Below are 25,463 nucleotides of genomic sequence, written 5' to 3' on the forward strand. Positions count from 1 at the left end.
TCTGATTGATTAAATATAACCCACTGTACACTGCAGGGCATCCAGGGACACCTAACCTTCTGCAAGATCTTCAGTGCTTAGAACGTTGGAACACTTACCGATATTCACTGGAATTTTTTTTTTTAAATTTTGCAAATCTTCAATTGTCCTATCTGTAGATGAAAGCCGTCATATTCTATAGAATGTTCCTGATGCGGTCAGTAATATCAGAAATGAGATCACATCAGCCGTTGACATTCTGCAAAGTCTCAGATTGTATTCCTCACACCAGGAGGTGAGTATTGCTCATTCATCTCGTCCTCCGCAGAGAGGGATGGATATCTGTGACATGGAAATGTATTGTGTGTTTATAATGAGGTATTCCTCTGAGTGATGTACAATATACACAGATGGCCGAGCACCTCCTTCTTCTACTCACATAAATCCTCTCTCAGCTTTTAAAGTTCTTGTAACTGTTTGTTCTTGCTTCTCTTATCAGTTCCTGTGCTTTGTCTAGTCCCACTTCCTATTGTCAGAGCCGCTACTGGAGTGTCTCCAACTTCCCATCCCTCGTCCTGTCTGCTGGCCATGGAAGCTTTCTACTGCCCATTGTCTCTTCTTTTTCTTTTTTTTTACTGCTTATTTGTTTAACCAATCATTATTATTATTATTATTATTATTAGCCACAATTATTCATTTTTAAAGCAGCAAAACATACTGCAGGTTGTTATAGAACAGAGGTCAGCGAGCTTTTCCATATTTGGTGTACAAGAATTAGACAACCGGCGTGCCAGTAAACCATAACTTGCTGTAGACCTCAGATCTGCTCAATTCCTTCACCATCACACCTCGGATCACCCCAATTCCTTCACCATCACACCTCAGATCACCTCAATTCCTGCACCTTCACACCTCAGATCTGCTCAATTCCTTCACCATCACACCTCGGATCACCCCAATTCCTGCACCTTCACACCTCAGATCTGCTCAATTCCTTCACCATCACACCTCGGATCACCCCAATTCCTGCACCTTCACACCTCAGATCACCTCAATTCCTTCACCATCACACCTCGGATCACCCCAATTCCTGCACCTTCACACCTCAGATCACCTCAATTCCTTCACCATCACACCTCGGATCACCCCAATTCCTGCACCTTCACACCTCAGATCACCTCAATTCCTTCACCATCACACCTCGGATCACCCCAATTCCTGCACCTTCACACCTCGGATCACCCCAATTCCTGCCTCTTCACACTTCAGATCACCCCAATTCCTTCACCATCACACCTCGGATCACCCCATTTCCTGCACCTTCATACCTCGGATCACCTCAATTCCTGCCTCTTCACACTTCAGATCACCCCAATTCCTGCCTCTTCACACTTCAGATCACCCCAATTCCTGCCTCTTCACACCTTAAATCAACCTAATTTTGCACCTTCACATCTCAGATCAGCCCCAGTTCCTGTGCATTCACACCATAGATCACCCTAGTTTCTGCACCTTCATACCCCAGATCATATCCAACACCAGCACCTTCTCACCTCAGATCACCACAATTTCAGCACCTTCAAACCTCAGATCACCTCATTTCCTGCACCTTCACACCTCAGATCACCCCAATTTCTTCACCTTCACATCTCAGATCAACCCCAATTTCTTCACCTTCACACCTCAGATCAACCCCAGTTCTTGCTCCTTCGTACCTCAGATCAACCTAATTCCTGAACCTTCACACCTCAGATCACCACAATTTCAGCACCTTCAAACCTCAGATCACCTCAATTCCTGCACCTTCACACCTCAGATCACCCCAATTTCTACACCTTCACACCTCAGATCAGCCCCAATTCCTGCACCTTCACACCTCATATCAGCCTAATTACTGCACCTTCACACCTCAAATCACCCCAATTTCTGCACCTTCACATCTCAGATCACCCTATATCCTACACCTTTGCATCTCAGATCAGCCCCAGTTCCTGTGCATTCACACCATAGATCACCCCAGTTATTGCACCTTCACACCCCAGATCATATCCAACACCTGCACCTTCACACCTCAGGTCAGCCCAATTCCTGCACCTTCACCCCTCAGATCACCACAATTTCAGCACCTTCACACCTCAGATTACCCCAATTTCTGCACCTTCACCCCTCAGATCACCCCAATTCCTGTACCTTCACACCTCAGATCACCCCAATTCTTGCACCTTCACACCTCAGGTCAGAGAATACTGAGCCATTGACATCAGCCTCTGTATCTCACACACACTCCAGGGAGTAATTAGGCAGAAGCCGATTAACCTACCAGATTGTGTTTGGATTGTCAGAGTAAACTGGAGCCCTAACTGACATTAATACTGAGGGATCCTATGAACTCCATGCACACTGACAAAATAATACCCATAATGAAGATGCGTTATTATATGTAGACCTTGACGGTACTTTTCAAATGGCCCGGAGAAGGGGAGCAGGCAGTGCGATGAATCTGTCACAGCGATGTCCCTTTCCTGGATGATTGACAGGAATAATGATTCTTGTCTCTAAACTAATGCACAGGCATTGACTTACAGGTCCTAGTTCTGCCAATACACTGTGCTATCAACATCTTATGCACCCAAGGCAGCAGAAAACCTGCCCTGCATGACAGTCAGTGGCGTCCCTGGGCAGGTGCGGGGGGGTGTGCGTCGTACCGGGTGACACCTACCGCACGGGGTGACACCGGACCCGCTCCACAAAAGGGTAAGTTGTAAAGCACCCAATTTCTACATTTGACAGAAGGCGCTGTTCCATTTTAAACCATAAGCACTGTCATTAGGGGCGTCCTTAGGGTTGGTGTCACCCGGTGCGATAACACTTGGTGACACCCCCTCCGACAATCCCCGCAGAATGGATCAGATATGCGGATTCAGCATAATGGATCAGAGTCCGATCCATTATGCTCCCCAATCCGCAGATCCTATCCATCCTGCGGGGATCGTCGGCTTGCTTTACAACTTACCTTTTCATGGAGCGGGTCCGGTGTCACCCCGTATAGGTTGCATGCCGACGATCCCCGCAGGATGGATCGGATCTGCGGATTGGGGAGGATAATGGATCGGACTGTGATCCATTATGCTCAATCCGCAGATCCAATCCATTCTGCGGGGATCGTCAGAGTGGGTGTCACCAAGTGTTATCACAATGGGTGCAGGGGCAGACTGACAACTCTCGGGGCCCCCGGGCAATAGGGGATCATGGGGCCCCTGTGTGCTTGCCCAAACTCAAAAAAGCCTATGAAAAAAGTACCAGGGGCATCTCATGGGGCCCCCTACTGACCCCGGGCCCTTGGGCGGTGCCCGAGTTTCCAAATGGTCAGTCCGCCCCTGAATGGGTGACACCAACCCTAGGGACGCCTCTGATGACAGTGCTTATGGTTCAAAATGGAACACCGCCTTCTGTCAATAGTAAAAATTGGGTGCTCTCATAAATACATTTTGAAAACATTTTATTTTGCAAGTATTTATTTTGAATGACAAGCCAACACACCAAAGGGCATATTTATAAAGCAGTAGATGTGACTTTCACCAAACATTCATTGGTGGCGATTCTGGCGAAGCCGCCTTTGACATTAAAAACACATGGACCAGGAAGACTCAACTGAAGTGAAAGTTTAACGTCCAGTTCCTTGCTTGAAAAGCCTTGAAGATCAAGCATTTTCTGGCACATTTTATTTACAGGTTTAAATCAGTATTTTATTGCTACAAATTACTTATAACCCCCAAACATTACATTTACATTTTTAGCAAAGACCCTGGAGCACGGATGTCAAACTGGCGGCCCTCCAGCTGTTGGCAAACTACAAGTCCCATGAGGCATTACAAGATTGACAGTTACAAGCATGACTCCCAAAAGCAGAGGCATGATGGGACTTGTAGTTTCGCAACAGCTGGAGGTCCCGATTTCTTTATGTAGATCTTTATATCACTAGAGGGGTCACCGGCAGGAGGAAGGAGGTCCTGATTCCTCTATATAATTCTTTACATCATTAGAAGGGTCACCAGCAGGAGGAAGGAGGTCCTGATTCCTGTATATAGATCTTTTATATCACTAGAGGGTCACCGGCAGGAGGAAGGAGGTCCTGATTCCTCCATATAGATCTTTATATCACTAGAGGGGTCACCAGCGGGAGGAAGGAGGTCCTGATTCCTGTATATAGATCTTTTATATCACTAGAGGGTCACCGGCAGGAGGAAGGAGGTCCCGATTCCTCTATATAGATCTTTATATCACTAGAGGGGTCACCGGCAGGAGGAAGGAGGTCCTGATTCCTCTATATAGATCTTTATATCACTAGAGAGGTCACCGATGGGAGGAAGGAGGTCCTGATTCCTCTATATAGATCTTTATATCACTAGAGGGGTCACCGGCGGGAGGAAGGAGGTCCTGATTCCTCTATATAGATCTTATCACTAGAGGGGTCACCGGCAGGAGGAAGGAGGTCCTGATTCCTCTATATAGATCTTATCACTAGAGGGGTCACCGGCAGGAGGAAGGAGGTCCTGATTCCTCTATATAGATCTTTATGTCACTAGAGGGGTCACCGGCGGGAGGAAGGAGGTCCTGATTCCTCTATATAGATCTATCACTAGAGGGATCACCGGCAGGAGGAAGGAGGTCCTGATTCCTCTATATAGATCCTATCACTAGAGGGGTCACCGGCAGGAGGAAGGAGGTCCTGATTCCTCTATATAGATCTTGATATCACTAGAGGGGTCACCGGCGGGAGGAAGGAGGTCCTGATTCCTCTATATAGATCTTTATATCACTAGAGGGGTCACCGGCGGGAGGAAGGAGGTCCTGATTCCTCTATATAGATCCTATCACTAGAGGGGTCACCAGCAGGAGGAAGGAGGTCCTGATTCCTCTATATAGATCTTTATATCACTAGAGGGGTCACCGGCAGGAGGAAGGAGGTCCTGATTCCTCTATATAGATCTTTATATCACTGGAGGGGTCACCATCAGGAGGAAGGAGGTCCCGATTCCTCTATATAGATCTTTATATCACTAGAGGGGTCACCAGCACGAGGAAGGAGGTCCCGATTCCTGTATATAGATCTTTATATCACTAGAGGGGTCACCGGCAGGAGGAAGGAGGTCCTGATTCCTCTATATAGATCTTTATGCCACTAGAGGGGTCACCAGCAGGAGGAAGGAGGTCCTGGTTCCTCTATATCAGGCATGTCCAAAGTCCGGCCCGCGGGCCATTTACGGCCCGAGGGTCGGTTTAATACGGCCCTCCATGTCAGTGTGTCAGTGTGTCTTATGGAGCGGCCGGTCCGGTATTTCCACCGCGGCCGTGTCAGAATACCGGGCCGGCCGCTCTGCTCTGCAGCGGGACCTTACCTGTTCCTCTATCCAGCGGCGCGCTGTCTTCCCGGCTTCTGTAGTGTGGGCATGACAGCTGGGTGCCAAGTGCGCATGCGCAAGAAGCAGTGCTTTTTGTGAATGGTAAGGCGGTACCTGGGACACATGACAGATCCCAGAAGCCGCCGGACCAATCACAAAGCGCACCGCTTCTCGCTCATGCGCACTGGGCACCCGGCTGTCATGCCGAGCGCCATTACAGAAGCCGGGAAGACAGCGCGCGGCTGGATAGAGGAACAGGTAAGATCAAAGAACAACTGCGGAAGTAAGAGCGGGTACCTGTCAAATTCAGGTACCCGCTCCCCACCTCCCCAAAGGTCAGCAGTCATCTGTGCTGTCCGCAGTCTCTGGTCATCCCTGTGCTGTCCGCAGTCTCTGGTCATCCCTGTGCTGTCCGCAGTCTCTGGTCATCTCCTGTACTGTGTCCGCAGTCTCTGGTCATCCCTGTGCTGTCCGCAGTCTCTGGTCATCTCCTGTACCGTGTCCGCAGTCTCTGGTCATCCCTGTGCTGTCCGCAGTCTCTGGTCATCCCTGTACTGTCCGCAGTCTCTGGTCATCCCTGTGCTGTCCGCAGTCTCTGGTCATCCCTGTGCTGTCCGCAGTCTCTGGTCATCCCTGTGCTGTCCGCAGTCTCTGGTCATCCCTGTACTGTGTCTGCAGTCTATTAGTTCAGAATTTTTTTTTTCCTGTTTTCTGCCTCTAAAACCTAGGTGCGTCTTATGGTCAGGTGCGTCTTATACTGCGAAAAATACGGTAACTTGGCATAAAATAATTTATTTGCATTTAATTGTAATGGTTCAAAGAATGTTTGGAAAAATGTTCGGCCCTCCACCATGTTCACTTCATCCAATCTGGCCCTCTTTGAAAAAAGTTTGGACACCCCTGCTCTATATAAATCTTTAGTTAGACCTCATTTAGAATAATGAATCCAGTTCTGGTGACATCGCTTACAAAAAGATATTCATAAGATACGAGGGAACGAAAATCATGAAAGGACTGAGAAATAAAACATATCAAGTGAGACTGCAGGAAACCAACATGTACTGTCTGCAGGAAAGAAGGGAAAGGGAAAAAAACCGGGACATGAATACAAAGTTGGATGAACAGCGTGAAGGGCAGAATTTCATTATAAAGCTTAGATCAAAAATTTGGGGACGTGACTCCAAACTAGCAAAAGGAAAGTTCGAGGGGCAATGATAGAAAGCACTATTTTACTGAAAGAGTAGTGGATACTTGGAACAGACTTCCAGCAGAAGTAGCGAGTCAATAAGTGAAGTTAAAGCGGAGTTCCACTCATCCTGGCAAAAAACAAAAAGTCAGCAGCTACAAAAACTGTAGCTGCTGACTTTTAAAAAACAGTCACTTACCTGTCCCTCGGTCCTGCGGTGTGTCCCCCGCAGCTCGTTTCACTGGCCGTCCTGTATTCCAGGAGGCCGGCATCTTCAGTGTGGGCACCCGGCTGTGATAGCTTGCGGCTTCACAGCCGGGTACCCACTGCGCATGCGCGAGTAGCTCTGCACTTCATGAATGGTCCTGTAGTCTTCTGGGACCTGTCTCGTGTCCCAAAACACTACACGGAGGGAGGACACCTTCCGCTTCCGATCACCTAGGAGATCGGACCGGAATTGGGAGCCGGTACCTGTCAAATTCGGGTACCCGCTCCCCCCTGCCACCCAAAGGTGCCAATCCTTAATGGGGAGCAATCCTTAAAGTGGAACTTCCCCTTTTGGGTGGAGCTCAGCTTTAAACATGCTTGGCATTAACATAGTCAGTCAAAAATTAAAGTAGAAGAACAAAACTGTAAACAAAGCAGACTTGATTGGCTTTGTGGTCTTTTTTTCTGCCACCAATCTTCTAAATTTCTATGTATATGCTCTCTAGGGTCATATTGATGAGGTGCTGATCATTTTTCCCGTTTGCTTTTTGGGTTATGAGAGGAAACCTACAAAACACAAGTGGAAACAGACAGACTCCATGCAGACAGCAGGGGCGGACTGACCATTTGGAAACTCGGGCACTGCCGAGGGCCTGGGGTCAGTAAGGGGCCCCATGAAATGCCCCTGGTACCTTTTTCATAGGCTTTTTTGAGTTTGGGCAAGCACACAGGGGCCCCATGATCCCCTATTGCCCGGGGGCCCCATGAGTTGTCAGTCCACCCCTGGCAGACAGTGCCCTATCTTAGACCCCAGCTTTGCAAGGGCAAAGTGCTAACAATTTATATACATTCTCTGCAGCGCGTGCGTCATGCCGCTTTAATCATCGTCTCCCTTCGATATGCTGCAATAAGGGGGCTTTCATTGGTCTGACCTGGATTTCTCGCTGTCACTTTTACATACACTTTCCTCCGCGGTGTTTAACAGTGAGACAGGTGTAGCCTTAATACGTTTAGGAGAAGCCAATTAACACTTTGCAACCTTAGCTTGGATTACAATGATTAATGGAGATCTAAATCCCAGGCTGCTGACATTGGCAGTGGCAGCTTATGGAAGGTGGCACGTTATAAAGAGCGGTGTGCCGGCGGTCACTCTGTAGAGCGGCTCTTGCTGGAAACATAAAAGTTTTTCTTGGGGTTCCTGAGAGGAGGGAGAAACACAGAAGTGGTTTATAACCAGAGGGGGGTTAGAACTTTCAAGAGCTGCCACCATGAATGGAACAGAAGGTCCCAATTTTTACGTCCCCATGTCTAACAAGACTGGGGTAGTACGAAGCCCCTTCGAATACCCTCAGTATTACCTGGCAGAGCCATGGAAGTATTCAGTATTGGCCGCCTACATGTTCATGCTTATCCTCGTCGGTCTCCCAATCAACTTCATGACCCTGTATGTCACCATCCAGCACAAGAAGCTCCGAACACCCTTAAACTACATCCTGCTAAATTTGGCGTTTGCCAACCACTTCATGATCCTGTGTGGATTCACCGTCACGCTGTACACCTCCCTCCATGGATACTTTGTATTCGGACAGAATGGTTGCTACTTTGAAGGCTTCTTCGCTACCCTTGGTGGTAAGTCTATGTCCTTTGAAGAGGGTTCTGGTGTGAAGGACTATACTTGTCTTAAATGGAAGTAGCCAGTAAAGGAGGGCAGTAAAGCTGAATCTGTAGAAATTTCAGTGCAGGCGTAGTCACTGCCTGGAAGATAGCCTGTGGTACAGGACTCAACAACTGCTTGGGGGTAGAAATGGGTATTGGGCTTCAGGATAGATATCTCTTTAAAGGTTAGTCAAGGAAGGGAAAGGTTGGGATTAGTTTACTAATGGATCAAGACCACATAATCCTCTTCTTATTAAAGGCAAGGACAGGTCTAGGTGCCTGAAAGGCAACTCTTATTTCTTAATAACAGGACTTTCTGAGTCATCAAAGGGTGACACGCACAAGTGTTTCATTATTTATACATTACTTGGCCTGACCAAACCTCCAGTTAACAAAAGTGGTGAAAGTCCAGTCTGACCAGTCCACCACTACCTTGGTCAAAATTATCCAGACTTGTGGGCCATCAGTTGCACGTTAGTTGGTATGGTGGGATATTACTGCAATTGCTCCTTTTACATGGTGGTATCTGAGTGCTCAGAGTAACTGGAGCCCATTTTGAAATGGCCAAGTCACTGAACTTAACAAAAAAAAAAAAACTTAGGCAAACATTTAGTGGAAGACCTTTATTTGAAAAAAAACTTAGGCAAACATTTAGTGGAAGACCTTTATTCGAAAATCCAAGCCAAGCATGGCTACAGTATTGCTAAACGTTTTGGCTACCTACGCAGTATGGGAAGTGTATAGGAATCCAAATGCTAGCATTGATGCCGCTGGACACCTTGTTGGATTCTGATCATGAATAATCCTCATTTCTGTCTGACAGGTGAAATGGGCCTTTGGTCCTTGGTGGTGTTGGCCATTGAGCGATACCTTGTGGTCTGCAAGCCCATGAGCAATTTCCGATTTGGTGAGAACCATGCCATGATGGGTGTAGCATTCACCTGGATCATGGCCCTGTCTTGCTGTGCTCCTCCTCTCTTCGGCTGGTCCAGGTACATCACAGTGAGAATCAATGAAATACGATTAATCCACCAATTACTCTGTTTTACCTTCTCTGGCATGTAGCTGGTGCATTTTTTCCTTTTCCCTCCTCCGCCATCCTAATTTGCTATCATTACTTCCCCATCTCCCTCTCTTTTTAGCTTTCAGATTTATTCAGAATCAAGAGGCCGCAGATACCCTTAAAGTGTGCTTAAAGCCAAAACTTCTAGATAAAGTAGGAGAGAGTTAAAGCCCCTATGGAGTTCATTTCTGCTTTCTGCGTCCCACTGGGGAGATGTCCTCTCACTTCCTGTATGCAACAGATTTCCCATCTTAGACAGTTGTCACAGGAAGACTTGTCTCCATAGGAGTTTCCCTTGCCTCTGACGACAACTCAAAAATTTTGGATTCCCACCACTTGATAGTGGTCAACAGGACACAGAGAGGGGCACATTTCCCATAGTGGAGACACAACAATAAACATTTGTCAAAGGGGTTTAACCTTCCCGTACTCCGGGAAAGAGATGGATGCGTTCCTAAAACACAAAACATAACTGGATACTAACATCTATAGGTATTAACACCAAAGATTGTTGATTTTAGGAATATCTAATTGTCTTCTGGAGGATCAGGAAGTAAATAATTTGTTTTTTGGCTGGAGCAATCAGAGCCATTCTAGGGGCTTTTTTGGCCTTCCTCTGGAGCATATAGAATTTTGTATAAGGAGGTTTTCTATTTATCCTATTTATTTCTGTTGGTTGAACTAGGTGAAATTGTGCCTTTTTTTTTCAAACTATATGACCTTACATACATTTTTTATTTATCTATTTTTTTTTTGGATGGAGTCGGGAAAGGTTAGAGGTAAAAGGAACTCTTTCAATTGGGACAAATGTTTCGGTGCAGGGGCAGACTGACCATTCGAGCACTCGGGCACTGCCCGAGGGCCCGGGGTCAGTAGGGGGCCCCATGAAATGCCCCTGGCACCTTTTTTATAGGCTTTTTGGGTGTGCTTTGAGTGTGGGCAAGGACTCAGGGGCCCCATGATCCCCATGAGTTGTCAGTCCACCCCTGTTTCGGTGACAACTAAGATGGAAATTCTGCTAATTTTGGCAAGATTTCCTGTTGTATCTCCAAGAACTGCAAGGAAATGTCCAAAGCAGGATGCAAACAACAAAAATATTCTGATAGGGGTTTTAGCCAAGTCCAAAGCTAAAGATATTGGCTTTCTATACACTATAAAACTTCCAAGGACAAAAGAGTAACATGCAAACTGTAACTATTTCACCTTCCTGATCTTTTTATCAATTAAAACCCATTGGTGTTTTCTTATCACTATACTTTTCTGTACATTAGCATAAGATATTAAACACTGGTATAATATATTATATATATATATATATATATACATATAATAAGTTTATAGAATAATACAAACAATAAGTATAGGAGACTGTACAACTGAGCAAGACTGAAGGTAAGGCCGGAGGTCAGATTTAATGTATTTACAACAACTGTCCCACTTTGGTAGGGACAGTCCCTGTATGTCCTAGTCTTCCTTCCTCCGTAGTTTCCATTGTTAAGGGATGATGTGTAGATCTGCATAAATGTATTTATTAGGTAAATAATAGATTTGTTTATTCAGATCTACACATCACACTTCAACAATCAAAACTATGGAGGAAGGAAGAATAGGACATACAGGGACTGTCCCTACCAAAGCGGGACAGTTGAAGTAAATACGTTAAATCGGTCCTCCAGCCTTCCCCTCTCAGTCTTGCTCAGTTATACAGTCTCCTCTCCTGGACCAAAATAGCTTATTTCTCATTTCACTGCACACTTTGAGCTTCTCACAATGTGCATCAGAAGCTGCAGGAGGTTAGATAGAGCCCACCTCATTTCCTGACTGGAGGACATCCAGCATAATCTAGACCTTTTCTTCCCAGCCTGACTCTCCCTGGCCTGCCCCTTTCATTCTTTGGATCTGAGTTTTGTAAATTATGGATTTCTAAGGGTACAAATCAACTTCTCTCAGACTTCCTGACTGGCTTCTCTGCTTTCTTTCCAGATACATCCCTGAGGGAATGCAATGTTCATGTGGAGTTGACTACTACACTCTGAAGCCTGAGGTCAACAATGAGTCCTTTGTCATCTACATGTTCATTGTCCACTTCACTATTCCTCTGATTATCATTTCCTTCTGCTACGGACGTCTGGTGTGCACTGTGAAAGAGGTAGGTGGCAGGGCCACATGCTTTCTGGGGTCTACAAACCCTCTACGGTCGTTTTTCACCCCTTCCTTTCCACGATAATTCACTTGACCTGTTCCATTCAGATTTCCTTTTATTTACTGTCAATGAGCCAACACTCCAACTGAACTTCCAGGATGACTATTGACTGAAGTCCCATATCTTTTTCAAGATGAGAAGACAGAGACCCCACCTACCCTTGAAAACAAGGGTCTGAATACTCTCAAAATGTTGTTATTCCTACTGATATTGAACTTCAGTAAACAGTCACCGTAGAAGTTTGCTTGTAATACTGACTTTAGCCAAGAAGCCACCCCTATAGATGGGTTATATGAGGTTTGTGCAGTGTAGTTTAATGTATTATAAACAAAAAACTGGTGGGGGTCCTAACACTTAACCACTCTATCCAAAACTGGTAAAAAAAAGTTTTGCCTTTGGATACACTTCAAGAGAAGAATGAGGTTGGTGAGGTCCTCCCTGAGCTCTAACCCTAAACAGTGGAGTCATTTTGGAAAGGCAGGGGAATATCTGGTACTATGTGGTACTATCTACACCCTCTTATAGCAGTGGGTCAGATTCACTTTAGAGCAGGGGAGGACTGACAACTCATGGCACCCCCGGGCAATAGGAGATCATGGGGCCCCCATGTCCTCACTCATACTTAAAACCACACCCAAAAAAAGCCTATGGAAGGTACTAAGGGCATCTCATGGGGTCCCTGGGCGATAGGGGATCATAGGGTCCCTGTGTCCTCACCCACACTTAAAACCACACCCAAAAAAAGCCTATGGAAGGTACTAAGGGCATCTCATGGGGCCCCTGGGCAATAGGGGATCATGGGGCCCCCGTGTCCTCACCCACACTTAAAACCACACCCAAAAAAAGCCTATGAAAGGTACTAGGGGCATCTCATGGGGCCCCCTACTGACCCTGGGCCCTCAGGCAGTGCCCAAGTACCCGAGTAGTAAGTCCGCCCCTGCTTTAGAGTGATTGTGGTTTGATAACGGTCAGTGGTCTGCATTGTGAGTGATAGAGACAAACCATGCAATATCAGAGAACTTCCTAGAGAACTCACAGGCAACATAAAGGCTGGATGTGCTTTTGATTTATCAAACAAAATGGCGTCCTCCACAGGTCAATCCCATGTTCAGTGGCTCTTTTACCATTTAAAAAGAGCTTTTGTCAATGGACAAGTGTAACTTGCTTTCAGGTGAACTCAACTTGCATTGAGATCAATTTGAAATAGTTCTGAGACCATTCAGAGTTTCTTCACGTGTGCATTTGAAATCCTTGTGATTTGTGTCAACCGGTTTCAAGCTGCTTAGCATGCGGAGATAAGCTGTTCTGATGCATACAAAAAGCCTGTGTACCCAAACCCTAATGGTGGGACGTGGGTGTAGTGGAAGGTAAGTGGCCTTTGTTCCTCTTACTCACCCTTGGCCCTCTTCTCCTCCATAGGCTGCAGCCCAGCAGCAGGAATCAGCCACCACCCAGAAGGCCGAGAAAGAAGTCACCCGCATGGTTGTCATTATGGTCGTTTTCTTCCTGATTTGCTGGGTCCCCTATGCCTATGTTGCATTCTACATCTTCACCCACCAAGGCTCAGAATTTGGCCCGATTTTCATGACCGTGCCAGCTTTCTTTGCCAAGAGCTCTGCCATCTACAACCCTGTCATCTACATTATGCTGAATAAACAGGTATGTTGGCTTTGTGCATAATCATCTCCTTTTACACAATCAACCCTCCCTGATTCTCCACCAGTTCCAACTTCTGGTTCCTGATACTCCAACCTTTGGACTAAATTGCTATTTTGCAATGCCTACTGTTTTAATATTATCTCCACCCTGTCTGCATTTGATGCTTAAAATCAGCCGGTGAAAAAATTGACTTTCGGCAAAATTATAAGAGTGGAGAGGTATTCTAATGTGGAGGGTGGTATCTCTCTATCTATTCTTGTGATTGTATGATGACAGAGCTACATGTCATAGGGTACTGCCATGGTGCAGAACGAGAACCATGATAATAAAATGTGACAGGAACAAAGTCCTCCAAGAATGCTACAAAAAAAAGCTACAGAATAGGAATTGGGCAGTGGAAAGGCAGAACCACCAATAATGTGAAGCTGCGGATTGAAAACGAGGCAGCTGAAGGAACAAGACCTCAAAACTATGAAGTTACAGAATGAGAATTAGATATTTGAAGGAGCAGGACCTTTAAGGGTGCAAAGAGATATCATCAGAATTAGGCAGTGGTAGCAGGACCTCCAACAATGCGAAGCTACAAAATGAGATTTAGGAAGTGGAAGGATTAGGGCCTCCTACAATGTAAAACTACAGAATGAGGTTTAGATATTGGAAGGAAAAGGACCTCCAAGGATGCAAAACTACAGAATGAGAACTAGATATTAGAAGGAGCAGGACCTCCAAACATGCAAAGCTACAGAATGGGAATTAGGCAGTAGAAGAAGCAGGGTTTTCAAGGATTCAAAGCTACAAAATAGGAATTATAAAGGGAAGGAACAGCTACAGAATGAGGATGAGCCAGCAGAAGGAACAGGGCCTCCAACATTGTGAAATTACTGAATGAGAAATTGTACGACCTCCAAGGATACAAAGCTACAGAATGAGAATTAGGAAGTGGAAGGAGTAGGGCCTCCTACAATGCAAAGCTACAGAATGAGGTGTAGATATTGGAAGGAAAAGGACCTCCAAGGATGCAAAACTACAGAATGAGAATTAGATAGTAGAAGGAGCAGGACCTCCAAACATGCAAAGCTACAGAATGGGAATTAGGCAGTAGAAGAAGCAGAGTTTTCAAGGATTCAAAGCTACAAAATAGGAATTATAAAGGGAAGGAACAGCTACAGAATGAGGATAAGCCAGCAGAAGGAACAGGGCCTCAAACAATGTGAACCTACTGAATGAGAAATTGTACAACCTCCAAGGATACAAAGCTACAGAATGAGAATTAGGAAGTGGAAGGAGTAGGGCCTCCTACAATGTAAAGCTACAGAATGAGGTTTAGATATTGGAAGGAAAAGGACCTCCAAGGATGCAAAACTACAGAATGAGAAGTAGATATTAGAAGGAGCAGGACCTCCAAACATGCAATGCTACAGAATGGGAATTAGGCAGTAGAAGAAGTAGAGTTTTCAAGGATGCAAAGCTACAAAATAGGAATTATAAAGGGAAGGAACAGCTACAGAATGAGGATAAGCCAGCAGAAGGAACAGGGCCTCAAACAATGTGAACCTACTGAATGAGGAATTGTACGACCTCCAAGGATACAAAGCTACAGAATGAGAACTAGGTAGCAGAAGCAGTAGAACCCCAAAGGATGTGGAACTACAGGCAGTGGAGGGAGCAGGACCTTCAACCATGAAGAGTTACAGAATGAGATGAATTAGGTAGTACATGGTTCTCTAGCAGTACATTTTATATAATGAGGGTTAGTCAGTGAAATGAGCAGAATCTAGCAGAACAGATTATTTCAGAAGTGGAGAATCCAATACTAAAAGGACAAAACCATCCATCTCGGATATTTTAAGAAATGAGAGATGGACAGTAGATATTCTCCAGCAACACATTATAACACAAGAGCAGAAACAGAGCAATATACAGTAGAGATTGGTGAATGAAGTAAGAAGATCTTCAGGTACTTAGACTTCTCAGCCTCAGCTCTTCCACTAATGGCTTCTCTCTTTCTCCCCATAGTTCCGTAACTGCATGATCACCACCCTGTGCTGTGGGAAAAATCCCTTTGGAGATGAAGATGCCTCCTCTGCTGCCACTTCTAAGACAGAATCCACCTCTGTCTCTACCAGCCAGGTGTCACCTGCATAAGATCATCATCCAAGCCTGTGTCAGGGTGCGCTGCCTCACTCAGCTCCCGCTACCCCGTCTCCGCCTCCTCCTTGCTAAGGCAAAGAATGTCGCCATGTTACCCTTTAAATACCTGAAACATATCTTCCCCAGAAGGGGTAAGAGCCTCTCCCAACCCCTTCGCTGCTGAAACCGACTGCATTAAGTTGCTCTGCAATGTGATGGAGCCATTATGGCAGCGAAGGGGTTCGTTTCACCGACCAAACAATTTGCTCAGAATTGTAAATACCTCAAAGCCGAGACATCCCGCTAGCCTGGAAACGCCTTCTGCACAAAAAAAAAAGACAAGAGACTTGAAGCAACACACGTCCTAGAATCGGCAGCTCTTGGGTGTTGATACCGTGGCGCAAAGCAATGTCTGGCCAGTTCATCTTGCTAAATTTGTCTTTGTAATGCAATGGAGGGTTTTTTGTAATATGTTATAAAAATTTCCAGTTTTCTGCTTATTTTTCTTTTTTTTTTTCTCTTTCTTGTGGGTAACGTCTGATAGTGAGGTTAGGCAGACCCTCTACAGCTGTAATAACGAGCACTTTGCAAGTAAAAAAAATACAAAAAAAATATTTCAACTGTCTTTTTTATTTAATTTACATTCTTAGCCAACTCTCCAAACTGTGTACTGACCAGAAAGAGCTGCGCGCCACCAAAAATTCATCATCATTGGCTATGTCCTCCATATTCTTTTGTTACTGCTCATGGCCAAGTAAGGCTTCTGAGCACACAAAAAGACAAAAAAAGCAATTCAGTTGAAAAGAGTTTTGGTCTTGCAGTTGATAACTCAGCAACCTCTCGGGCAACAAACTTTCCCTTGGTGTTCTTGAGCCAATAAGGGATCAGTTAGTCCATCTTTTACACCAACGGCTTCTTGCTATGGTAACATTTAACACAATTTTAAAGGCTTTGTTGGCTCCCCATATGGCCAAGCCAAAATTGATCTGCTACCCCATTGGTGTCCTCCTCTTCCACCCCAATGATGTTCTTCCTCTAAGTTTGGCATTTGAGGATATATAATTTTCACTTCCAGAAGAATGCATGTCAGTGTGGGACTTCTGACAGAAGGACTTTTTAATAGCATTAAATTCCCCCCTTAATAACATCTGCATATTTTGTGGCAGTGAGACGGCGAAAACCCCACAAAATACACACTTTTGCTAACCAATTTAAGCTGCGGAAATGGATATTTTAGATTCTGAGGCAGGTTCCTTTTATTTTGCAAGAGAACGACTGAACGGGGAACAGAGGGGAGATGTAGGCCGCTCTGCACCCCTTCACGAAGCCCCCTCTGAAAAAGCCAACTTGCAGAACTCTGCAGTACCAACACTATGTTTGTAAATAGGAATAAAGATTTATGTAGATGTGTGTGCACATTGATATTCCTATGTACACGTGCACACGTATAGACAGGTATCTACACTGTATACATACGTGTGATCATATGGTGTCTCAGTGGGAAGATGACCAATGTAATGCGTTCTTTCCTGATAGTAGCTGTTTATTTTCTGTATGATAAGATAGCAGATATTTCCACATAAAAACATTTCCTGCTTAAGTGTGTGTCTCTGTATATGTCTTCATGTTGGGGAGAATGGGCGATCAGAGTAGGGTGGAGGCACGGGCGGACTGAAAACTCATGGGGCCCCCGGCAATAGGGGGATCATGGGGCCCCTGTGTCCTTGCCCAAACTCAAAAAAGCCTATGAAAAAGGTACCAGGGGCATCTCATGGGGCCCTCTACTGACCCCGGGCCCTCGGGCAGTGCCCGAGTTTCCAAATGGTCAGTCCGCCCCTGGGTGGAGGTTGCAATGGGTTGTCTGTGATGTCCATACACAAGGGAGGGTTAAAACCACAACTTTTCATGGGAAAATAAGTGTCCCTGTTGAAAGTTTCCCCTTTATTCCTGTTCTGGTGCAACTCAAAATTGTGGATTTACAGTCTGTGACCTTAGTGATCTTGGCACAAACAGGGAAAAAGGTGATAGTGGTTCCATCCCCTCATGATTCTATCCAACTTTTAAAAATGTGGAAAATTGATGTCTATACTTACCGACATTTTTCTTTTTCTAGTGGCTCATCACATAAGCCTATTGTAGGCAGAGTAGGCTGACGTGATGATTGCCAAGAATTGGAAAATTGTTTTCCCTCCATACTCCATTATTGGTGAAGTCAATATAGCCTGAGATTATGAGTGCCAGGGATTTGGAAAATTGTTGTCCATATTTACCATAATTGTCCTTTCTTGGTAGCTCATCATGTCAGCCTACTATGAGTAGAGTAGGTTGAAATGGCGCGTAGAGTACCAGGATTTTGAAAACATTTTGTGCATCCATTCTCCATTATGGGTGAAGTCAACATAGGCTGATATGAGTACCAAGAATTTGGAAAATTGTTGCCCATTCATATTCCACTCTGGGTGAAGTCAACATAGGCTGAAATAATGAATACCAGGGTACCAGGGTTTTGAAAATGTATTGTCCATACTTACCATAATTGTCCTTTCTTGGTAGCTCATCATGTCAGCCTACTATGAGTATGAGTAGAGGAGACTGAAATGATGAGTGCCATGAATTTGGAACATTGTTGTCCCTCCATGCTCCACTATGGGTGAAGTCAACATAGGCTGAAATTATGAGTACCAGGGATTCGAAAATGTATTGTCCATACTTACCATAATTGTCCTTTCTTGGTAGCTCATCATGTCAGCCTACTATAAGTATGAGTAGAGGAGACTGAAATGATGAGTGCCAGGAATTTGGAACATTGTTGTCCCTCCATGCTCCACTATGGGTGAAGTCAACATAGGCTGAAATTATGAGTACCAGGGATTTGAAAATGTATTGTCCATACTTACCATAATTGTTCTTTCTTGGTAGCTCATCATGTCAGCCTACTATGAGTATGAGTAGAGGAGGCTGAAATGGTGAGTACCAGGAATTTGGAACATGGTTGTCCCTCCATACTCCACTATGGGTGAAGTCAACCTAGGCTGACATGATAAGCACCAGGAATCTGGAAAATTGTTGTCCATACTTACCATAATTTTCCTTTCCTGGTGACTTATCATATCAGCCTACTATGAGTAGGAGTAGAGTAGGCTGAAATGGTGAGTACCAGGAATTTATAAAATGCTTGTCCACCCATGCTCCACTATGGGTGCCGTCATCCTAGGCCTAGGCTAACATGATGGGTACCAGAAATCTGGAAAATTGTTGTGTATGCTTTCCACAATTTTCCTTTCCCAGTGGTTCATCATGTCAGCCTTGCTTACCTTGGACCTTGTAACCAATTATACCGTTGAAGACTGATATGATGGGTACCAGGGAAATGTTTTGTCTATAGTTATATTTGAAGTTCCACCTTCCATGCAGGTAATGAAGACCTAGTATCAGATACTTTTTTCACTTTAAAATATATCTAAACCCTTAAACATATATGTAATATAGTGCAGCTCATTAGATGTGATATCTTCCCCAGTGTTAATGTTTCAGGATAAGAACATTTTTAGGAAGTACAGGAAATTTCTGTTGGTTTTGCCAGAAATGTAATGCCCTTGCCTCTTCCTGTGAGATGAACAGATAGCAAAACAATTTTATAACGTCCTTATGTAAGCTGCTAATCCCATTATTCAACCCCCCCCCCCTTCTTCCATGAAATGGAGATCAACACATGCAGATGTGTATATAATCCATGATGGGTGCCAAACATGGTTCCCCTATAGTGGAGGAAAAAATGTAGCCACCAAGGAACATGAAATGTGTTATTTGCAGGAGCACTAGGTGAAAATAAAGGGGAAAAAAGCCCAAAAAAAGAATACTGATGCAGCTACCAAATCTAAGCACTGCTGCAATATATTACATTTTTTGTGCTTTGACACACGTTAAGACCATGAATGCCAAGCAATGTGTAACATTTCCAGATTATTATAACCTCTTACAAAGATCACAGTACTCCTCCTGACAATGCCTTCATCTGCATTTATCTCCAACAGGCAGGGCTGCTGTTAGGCACCACAGGACCCCATACAGCCAACTTGACAGGACCCCCCCCCCAAAAAAAAACACCCCAGTTTACTATGCTTCCGTTATGAATGAACACAGTGAGTGATTATCTCACTGTGTTCATTCAGGAAAGAAAGAAGCTGGTAGATGTGACATATTTACTGGACCCCTCCCCCACTCTCCATTCTGAAGGATCCTATTGCGTGATTGCAGCTTCTGGTGGGAAGGAGAGCAGAGAAGCTGGCAGCACTGCAGGGGTGGGGGCACACAGATGGGCCTGGGCAGCTTGGGGATATGTATCATGACAGTGATGGTGATGGGTGCAGCAGGGGGGCAATTACTGGAACCGATCCCCTGTGTGCCTCTCTGCAGCAGCTGCAAGCCAGCGGGAGGTAAAGGAAAAAAAGCCATCTTTAGGCTGCTGCAGAGAGAGAGCCATACAGGGGATCGGTTGCAGTAATTGCACCCCCCCTCCATCATTCCGATCACCTCCCTGCCCACATAAGATTTGCCCAGACCCTGCCTGGGCCCCCTGCTGGCCTGTGCCCCCTACAGGAGGACTGGTGGTACCCCCATATCTATGGCCCTGCCAACAGGACAGCATCATCCAGGATCACCATACTTTCTTCTTTCCAAAATATTAACAAAATTGACTGGAGCTACTACTTGTGTTGGGCTGCCATGCACAACATGGGCCCAATGCAATGTGAAATGAGATCAGTTGTTTCTAAGGCCCAGTTCACACCAACGTGCTGCATTAGCGTGAACTGACTGGAAACGCGTTACAGTGCGCGTTAAGAAAATATATGACGTATTTTAGCCCCAGATATGAACAAAAAAAAAGCCAATCAAGGAACCATAATGCATTAAAAAAAATGCCTGTCAATGCACAACTCAAGTGATTCCTGCTAAATACAATGGCAGTGGTGTACATCTAGACCAGCCTTTCTCAGCCTGTTCACCACAGAGGAACCCTCGAAATAACATTCCAGTATCAGGGAACCCCTGCTAAAAATTACTATATCTACAACTCATGATATATTTGTGTGATGGTCGGTGGGAAGAATGCTCCTTACACTTGTGGTCATTGGGAAGAATTCCCCGTTACAGATAGCTAAAAAGATGAATGGTGTCAGTGGGAACTTATCTGAGAGGCAGAAATTGTTCATTACTTAAGGAACCCCTAGCAACTTCTGAAGGAACCCTGGTTGAGCAATCCTGATCCAGACTAACCCATATCAATGCTAATAGAATGGTACTTTCAATTGATTCCAACTGCAGTTTCAGTCATGTAGCACCCTCCCAGGTAGCTAGGGGGAGCTAGATGATTATTTTTAGTTAGAGGCTGGACAACAACCTGGTGGTATAGTCAGAGGGGGTCAAATTTTGGTCAGAGCTGAGAGGCTCTGCAGACCAGCTCTCTGGAACTCCCCCCCCCCCCCCCCCCCCCCCCCCCGATCTACAGACTTGGAGAATTCTCTAGAATTCAGTAGGCAGGGGTTAAGAGTGGACGGTCTGCACTCTTAGGGGATCCTGACCAATCCGTAAGCGGGAGGCTTGGCATGGGGTCAGGACAGCCCTTAAGAGTGGCTGAGCCTGCCAAGCAGCAGAGAAGTTTGGGTGGAAGAAGATGGCCTGAGCAGCCCCTTGGTCCAGAAGAGGAGCCTACCTGCAAGCAGAGGAGTTGAAAGGGAGGATCTCTCAGTCTCACTGTCCCTTGAGAGAGGACAGCCTGGGAAGCAGGAAAGTAGCCAGCCAAGCATAAGGCCTGAAGGCAGCCACCAACCCACAAGCTTGCAGGAGAGACTGAGTGTGTAACTACACACCTCCTGTGCCGGATAAGGAGAAAGGGCATTCGGGTGGGAAACCTGACTAGCCCCCATCTGGGTCTGCTCATCTTAAAGCAACAGATTCTGGGACCTCTTGGCCAGGGATTCCCTCAGGCAGCTGGGTGTAGAGGAGGCTTCATCTGGGGTCTGAGGACGTACTCAAGGAGAAGCTGGATAGCTCTCCAAGAAGAAAAGAGAAAACCTCTTCTGACTACTTGTACATAGTTCCAGGAAGTTGCCCTCAGTTTTACAGTGCCTTGGGCATCCCATGTACTCCTCATCCCCATCCAAGTCATCATCCCCTAATAAAATCCAAAAAAACAAGTTCAAGGACTGTTTACTGTTCTTGGAGCGAAAGTCTGGAAGGAAATCCGTGTTGCCTGGCTGTGCAGGACTATAGGGGGACTCACAACTCTAGCGACTCCCAAGGGGGTAAAGTCATTTGGAAAGTTTCAAAATAATTTCTGGAGACTCTTCATCTCTGTCATTGATTGTCTTGGGGTTCTATGGAGTACCCTAAAACAAGCACAAAAGTCCACATAAAGTTGTATAGCAATAACCCCAAAAGAAGCTACTGGATTTCTGTCCTAGTGACCTGCCCTGTAGCTGTAATCAGATACTCGTCGACCCTCCCGCAATGACAATCAGACAGACATCAAGGCCTCCAATCTTCTTTAGCAAAATGTACTGGCTCAAATGTTCAGGGAAAGAGGGTTGGCATACAGGTTACTCCTAAACAGCAGCAAAAGCCCCTCAACTACTAGTATCATCTAGTATCTTTATGCCTTTGCCACAGGCTAATGTAACTCTGTAAGCACAGGCTATTAGGTATGTTCAGTCTCTGTCATAGACCAGGTTAGGACCATTCAGATCTCTCTCAGAGGCCAGTTGTGGACCTTTCAGCCAAGAGGGTTGACTATCTGAACAGAACTCTGCTTTGACTTCAGTTCCCTACACCCTACCCAGACGACAGTCAAATCTGGACCTCTCTGCATTACACCCTCCCCAGACGGCAGGCCTAGGTGGAAAACTCTGCACCTCTCTGCAGTACACCCTCCCCAGATGACACGAAAAGTCTGGACTGCTCTGCATTACGCCCTCCCCAGACAGCAGGCCTAGGAGGAAAAGTCTGGACCTCTTTGCAGTACACCCTCCCCAAATGGCAGGCCTAGGTGGAAAACTCTGGACCTTTCTGCAGTACACCCTCCCCAGACGGCAGGCAAAGTCTGGACCTCTTTGCAGTACACCCTCCCCAGATGCCAGACCTAGGAGGAAAAGTCTGGACCTCTCTGCAGTACACCCTCCCCAGACAGCAGGCAAAGTCTGGACCTCTTTGCAGTACACCCTCCATAGATGTCAGACCTAGGAGGCAAAGTCTTGACCTCTCTGCATTACACCCTCCCCAGATTGCAGGCAAAGTCTGGACCTCTCTGCAGTACACCCTCCCCAGATGTCAGACCTAGGAGGCAAAGTCTAGATCTCTCTGCAGCTACACCCTTCCCAGACAGCAGGCCTAGACCCCTGGACTCACATCTTTAAAGGGTAAATCCAATTTTGGGGGAAAAAAATAGCAAATTAAAAAAAAAATAATAATAATATAACATATACAATTGCGACTCAAGCCAAAATGTATTTTAATGCAATTAAAAATTACCTTTTCTTTTTAATCTTCAGTGCTTTCATTTTCTGTAAAATTCAGTTGAATATAGCTGCCTGGAGGTATTCCATACAGAACGCCCCCCAGAAATGTAATTTCCTGCTTATGTGATTGGCTCAATGATTTTCCCAGAAGTCCACACTAAAATGCAAGTCAGATTTTTGGCATCCCCTGGAGCAAAATGTCATTTTTAGTGAGATACTCCCAAAGGAAATCACGTCTAAAGGGATACAGACTCAATTTTCCTTAATAAAGCCTTGCGGGTGCAACACCTGATTAATTATGACACAATTCCCATACAGATTCATGGACACAGACAAGCAAAGAGCTACTGTATTTCTTCAGGATAACAAAAGGTAGGACTCTTGCGACCAAGTTTGTTAAAATCCTTGCAATGTACTTTGATGACCTAGAGAGAGGTTTTTTTTTTGTCAACAAAAGTGGAGTTACTGTTTAAGCAGAGCCTAGGTAAGGATGCCTCTCAAAGTTCTCTTCAAATAGAATCCTTCTCGAAGTTCTCTTCAAATAGGATCCTTCTCAAAAGGATCCTTCTTGAAGTTCTCTTCAAATAGGATCCTTCTCGAAGTTCTCTTCAAATAGGATCCTTCTCAAAAGGATCCTTCTTGAAGTTCTCTTCAAATAGGATCCTTCTCGAAGTTCTCTTCAAATAGGATCCTTCTCAAAAGGATCCTTCTTGAAGTTCTCTTCAAATAGGATCCTTCTCAAAAGGATCCTTCTTGAAGTTCTCTTCAAATAGGATCCTTCTCAAAAGGATCCTTCTCAAAGTTCTCTTCAAATAGGATCTTTCTCAAAAGGATCCTTCTCAAAGTTCTCTTCAAATAGGATCCTTCTCAAAAGGATCCTTCTCGAAGTTCTCTTCCATATTCTTCTTTGATATCATTGGGCCATCTGTCTCTTCTGTGTACTTGCAGCTGGCCTCCTAAATATGTGCATTCAGGAACCGACAGACACCATCCTCATTAGGCACATACACTCTAGAGTTGACCGAGGCCTCCTGGAAGGCATGACATGGTTGTCCTAGAAGGCTGCTGGCATACACATACTAGGACCAAATAACCTACCAGGATATCTTTGGAGTTGATGAGGAAACCCACACTGGCACAGAGAGAACGTGTAAACTCCATACAGGTAGTATTGTGGCTGGGATTTGAACCAACAACCCTAGAGGTGCTAGGCACAGGTGCTGTACTGAGCAAAACAGGGAAAGCTGCATGGTCCAATGAGATGCACAGGAGAAGGACCTCTCTGTATATTGCGGCAGCAGCAGCACTTCAGCCAAGTAAACTTTCCTACTGCGTATCTTTTTCTGCTGGCAGATGCAGGACTCAAAGTACAAATGCAAAAAACAACAAAAGGTTGCATCTGACATGCTTTACCTGCAATGCAAATGATTTCCAATAGGACCTGCTAAGTCCAACGCAAAGTAACACAACGCAAAGTAGGTCCAACACAGCCTCAGAACTGTCCTCCGTACCACTGAGATAAAACGGAATATGCTGACCTTCATTCAATGTAACTATAACGCCCTTTAGGTTAGTTAAATAGGATTTTTTTTTGTTAGAGTAGCAGCCTGGGATGAGTCAGCTTGCGAGTGGGGCAGGAGTTGCCCTCAGGACAGGCTGGGAGGTTCTACAGGTTAGGGCTTCTGGAGCCCTCCCACCTTTCCAAAAACTAGAGAACTTTCTGGAACAGGGGAGATGGAGGGGAGGAGGCCCATGTCTGCAAGTTTGATGGACCTTGGCTAATCCCCTGGGCAGGGGCAGACTGACAACTCATAGGGCCCCCGGGCAATAGGGGATCATGGGGCCCCTGTGTCCTTACCCAAACTCAAAAAAGCCTATGAAAAAGGTACCAGGGGCATCTCATGGGGCCCCCTACTGACCCCGGGCCCTTGGGCAGTGCCCGAGTTTCCAAATGATCAGTCTGCCCCTGCCCCTGGGAGGAAGCTGGGCATGGTGACCAGGGCAACTATCAAATATGACAGAGCCTGGGGAGGTGTGCAGAGTCAGGTGGAAGATTGAGAGAAGGCTGGAGTGTGGAGCCTGGGAGGGGGTCCCAGGGAGGAGAGCCTACCTACAGACTGGTTACTGGATGGGAGGATCTCCACTGCCTAAAGTGTCCTAGGGAGGACATCCTGAGCAGCAGGGAAGGAGCCAGCCCAATGAAAGGCTTGACAGAAGCTACCAACCCACCACTCCGGCAGGACAGGACAGTGTGAGTACTCCTACGCCCCCTGGGCCGAATAAGCAGAGAGGGAGATCAGGTGCAAGACCCAACTAGTCTTCATCTGAGGCTGCTTAACTGTAAGCTCTTGGGACCCCTTGCTCAGGGATACCCTCAGCACAGCTGGGCAAAGAGGAGGATTCATCCCGGGTCTGAGGAGGTACACCAAAAGAGACAGTGCTATATTTTTGCTAGTCCACATTT

General features: G+C 45.6%; 1 protein-coding gene across 1 annotated transcript; it reads left to right on the plus strand.

Annotated features, from left to right (window-relative positions):
• The first annotated feature begins 7,923 nt into the window (after nt 1-7,923).
• RHO (rhodopsin) lies at nt 7,924-17,085 on the plus strand. Its single transcript, XM_089663346.1, has 5 exons — nt 7,924-8,403; nt 9,254-9,422; nt 11,477-11,642; nt 13,116-13,355; nt 15,372-17,085. Exons 1-5 carry the CDS (start codon nt 8,043-8,045, stop codon nt 15,498-15,500), a joined length of 1,065 nt encoding a protein of 354 aa, XP_089519472.1. The 5' UTR covers nt 7,924-8,042; the 3' UTR covers nt 15,501-17,085.
• The last annotated feature ends 8,378 nt before the right edge of the window (nt 17,086-25,463 follow it).

This window comes from Staurois parvus, unplaced genomic scaffold, assembly GCF_062004578.1.
Source record: "Staurois parvus isolate SC_StPar_1 unplaced genomic scaffold, SC_StPar_1.0 ptg001670l, whole genome shotgun sequence".
NCBI lineage: Eukaryota > Metazoa > Chordata > Amphibia > Anura > Ranidae > Staurois > Staurois parvus.